Source organism: Psammomys obesus, unplaced genomic scaffold (assembly GCF_907164565.1).
Source record: "Psammomys obesus unplaced genomic scaffold, mPsaObe1.curated_primary_1811, whole genome shotgun sequence".
Taxonomy (NCBI): Eukaryota; Metazoa; Chordata; class Mammalia; order Rodentia; family Muridae; genus Psammomys; species Psammomys obesus.
In genome coordinates, this window is record NW_026589950.1 from 1 (window position 1) to 3,852 (window position 3,852).

General features: G+C 44.5%; 1 gene segment (V, D, J or C); it reads right to left on the bottom strand.

Annotated features, from left to right (window-relative positions):
* Positions 1–929: 929 nt before the first annotated feature.
* LOC129675505 (Ig heavy chain V region 441-like) lies at positions 930–1,537 on the bottom strand. The segment is given in 2 exon segments: positions 930–1,348; positions 1,452–1,537. Coding segments are annotated over 2 exon segments (465 nt in total).
* Positions 1,538–3,852: the final 2,315 nt, after the last annotated feature.

Sequence of the window (3,852 nt, forward strand, 5' to 3'; positions counted from 1 at the left end):
TCTCTGCTTTCTGCTTGTGCACCAGGCTGTGAGCCCTCAGCTGCTGCTCCAGACACCAAGTTGTTGCTCAGTCATCACCCACTGTGAGGCTCTGAAGCTGTAAGCTGAAATAAATGTCCCTTTTAAAACAGGCCATGGTCATGGTGTCTTATCCCAGCAGTAGAAAAGTAACTAAGATGTTCTTAGTTTCTCACACAGTGAAGGAAACTCACCAGAGCCTGAGGCTCTTTTTCTGTCTCTTAGAGAAATGAGTTGGCTCTGTCAGTGATGAGATGACATAACATAGACCCAGTGTGACCCATGTGGATTTAGAGAACAATGGCAAATTCTTCAGTCTCTGTGTCTCAGTCTCTCTATCTCTGTTTCTCTCTCTATCCCTCTCTCTCGCATGTGTGTGTGTGTGTGTGTGTGTGTGTGATTTCCTTCCTGACTAGATCTCTTTTAATCTAACTTCTTGTGACATTTTCTTGAAGGCATCAGTACACTCACATTTTCATGGTGAACACAGAAGAAGGTGATGTCACAATACCCTGAGTCATCTAAAAGTACTGCCAGGTGACATCTGGATCTGATATGCACAGGCCTCAGAGAAGGGGAGGCTTGAGAACTGCTGGCATTTTAGGTCTGATGATCTCGGCCCCACCGTACTCTTGTTTTTTTTTTCTTAAACAGATGTGGTTTTATGATCAAGAAATATGATCAAAGTCTGTGTAAAATGTGGAGAAAGAGAGAGTGAGTCTGAATGTCTGGAACATCCAGGAACTTCCTTATAATGTGCCTGCAGGGACTGTGACATGTGCTTTCAAGAGAGACTTTACCGTTTTGAGAACATCGGATCCCATCAGAACATACATGCAGAGAGACCTCCCAGAGAAATGTAAGAAAAAATGCAGCCCAGCCCTTGAGATGAGTGCTTCATCTTCTCTGCATCATCTCCTGAGGGGAACCTGTGTTCTCTGTGTGCTGTGCGCCCCCTGGCGGTCGTGAGCGGCCTCACAGTGAGGTTTATGTCTGGGTCCACACCGAGGTCCCCTCATTGTGTCTCTTGCACAGTAATAAGTGGCCCTGTCCTCAGCTCTCACTTTGCTCATCTGCAGGTAAACAGTGCTCTTGGCGTTGTCTCTGGAGATGGCGAATCGGTCCTTCAGGGACGGTGCATAGTGTGTTGTACCATCATTTGGATTAATTCGAGCAACCCACTCCAAGCCCTTCCCTGGAGCCTGGTGGACCCAATGCATCCAGTAGCTAGTAAAAGTGAATCTAGAGCCTACACAGGAAAGTTTCAGGGAGCCCCCACGCTGCACCACGTCTCCCCCAGACTCTACAAGCTGCACCTCACACTGGACACCTGCAAACAGAAAGAATCCTGTCAGGAAACTGTCATACAAGCTCACTATCCATCTCACCGTGTCCACTGATGGACTCAGTATCTCCTCCTGCCTATGAATTACCTTTTAAAAGAGCAGCAAGAAAAACCAAAATCAGACGGAAATCCATGGTGTGGTCTATGTTCAGTGCTGATCCCTGAATAAGGAGACCTAGGAATCAGGGCTGATCTCCTTGGCCTGAGCTTCAGGGTCAGTGCTGGCTGGTTTTAATGAGGAGAGAGAGAGAGACCTTATTTGCATGTCTTCTTGATATATAACAAGTTCTGTCGATGGAGGCAGGAGAAGACACTTACTGGTTGTTAGTCAGTGTGCTGTGAGTGTCAGCCAATAAAGAAAATGGCTGCAAATGTTTGTGCTATAGTAAGCTATTTTTCCTTGGTTCAAACTGAGACTCATTTACTTCCTTTTTGCAATCAAAACATGCATTTTGCTGTTAATTTCCACCTTATTCCCCAAGTCCTGAATTGTAGAGGGCAGTTGCCACTTTTTTGTTACAGGCTCCGGAGCTTTCTTCTTTCACTCTCTGGGCTTAACTTTGGTGGACAGAGCATTACCAGAGTCAGCTCTAGCCCAAGCACAGCTCTTCCCTGAGAGTGGAAACCACCTTTCTTTATTGAGATCATGTGACTTGACTGAATTCCAGTGTTCAGCCTTGAACCTGTTTAGGCCTTGTCCAGATATGTGTACCCAAGGGCATTAAATTGCTGTGTTTTTGTTTCAGCTCCCGATTCCTGCACATTTACCAATTTCTTACAAGAAACAGGGAGAGACTGAAAATATGAGCTTCAGCGTACAGCTCAGCATTTGACGGCTGATGTCCTCCACGTTGCCCCTCCTGCCCTTCTGGAAGGATCCTCGCACTCTCAAGACACCTCCTCTTGGCTTTTCTTTCTTGCTCAGCTTCTTTCACATCACAACTTAGGCAACTAGCTGTCCTGGTCTTACCAGGAGTCCTTGAGTTTGCTCTTCCTTTTTATGGAAATAGACATACAGGATGAAGTACTGATGACTCTTCACTCAACTCAGTTCATCACGAATTCCACAAGGTTTCTCTATGTCCAGCCTTCTCTGCTTTAATGGTGACTGATATGGTGACAGAACAATTGAACAGATGGGTTTTTCTATTAAGTTGCTGATTCAAATTTAAAATGGCTTCAGTTTCCAGCACTGAAGATAAAGCAGCTGAGTATTGCTAATAATGCAGAATAATGTTGTTCTCACTCATTAGCAATAGGAACAAAGCAGCTCAAACTACAGGTCACACTTAGAGCACAGAAGCCTAGGAGGCGCAGTGGAATTTTGATTCAGGTGCTCAGGATCACTTCAGAAACTGTGGAGCATGTAGAGACTGAACCTGGGAGAAGCAAAGCCTGCTGAGAGAGAGAATCAAAGGAAGGACCCAGGGAGATTACCCCCACGCAGGGGAGCTTGCTCTCCATAAGTCCTGGCCATTACTTATGACAAGCAGCAAACCAACACGTATAGCAGTTAATTCCACAGCAAACAAACAGACAAAAATGGAAATGGGAGAGAAAAGTTATAAGGGCAGAGAGGAAACATTGATGGTCAAAGATGCTGCATTCAAAACCCAGCATATCAATTAACAAACCAAGACTACATGAACATTTCTGGTGTAAATATTTCTAAATAAATCAATTTGGTGGCAAGCACATAAACTCAAACTCAGGAATCTAAGAGGAACATACATAAGCTGTTATCTCTCTCTCTCTCTCTCTCTCATATGCACGGAGGAAGACAGAGAGACAGAGAAAGAGAGAGTTGCACACAAATCTAAACAAAGGTAATCTATGTCCCATTCAAATTGAGGAGAATCTCAACTCTGTAGGACCTAGGGTAGAGAGAAGACAGGAGAATTTTCACACAGACTGTAAAATCAAACAGATTCACAGATGACAGAAGCATACTGCATATCCCCAGCATGTCTAATAAAGCTCGTTATCATTGAACAACCCCTTTGCAGAGTCTCTGACATTGCGGGATTTAGAACTATAACCTGTATTCCTCAGCACATGGTGGAGCAAGAGGACCATTGCATGCTAGTCTGATCAGAGCCTCAGCCTACAGAGAAACATGGAGAATAGAGGTGGTTTAATGTCCTTGTGTTTTTAATTGTCTTAAACTTTAACTACTGCCAGGTCCCTGAAACAGATCAGAAATAAAGGCACTTGATACACAATCCTGGCATCCTAAGTTCAGTCCTGAAACCTGCATAAAATGCATCAGGTCGTAGAATGTGTATGGAAATCCAACATGCCTACCCAGAGAGGGAAGAGGGTGACAGGAAGTTTGGTCTCAAACTAATGGGAAGTATGGTGTGTACAGCACAGCAGCAGAAACAGCAGAAATCCTGTGTCAACAAAGGGGAAGGAGAGAACGAACTCCTGAAATGTTCTCTAACTGACAACTTGCACAGTCATGTATTTATAAACACACACACACACAC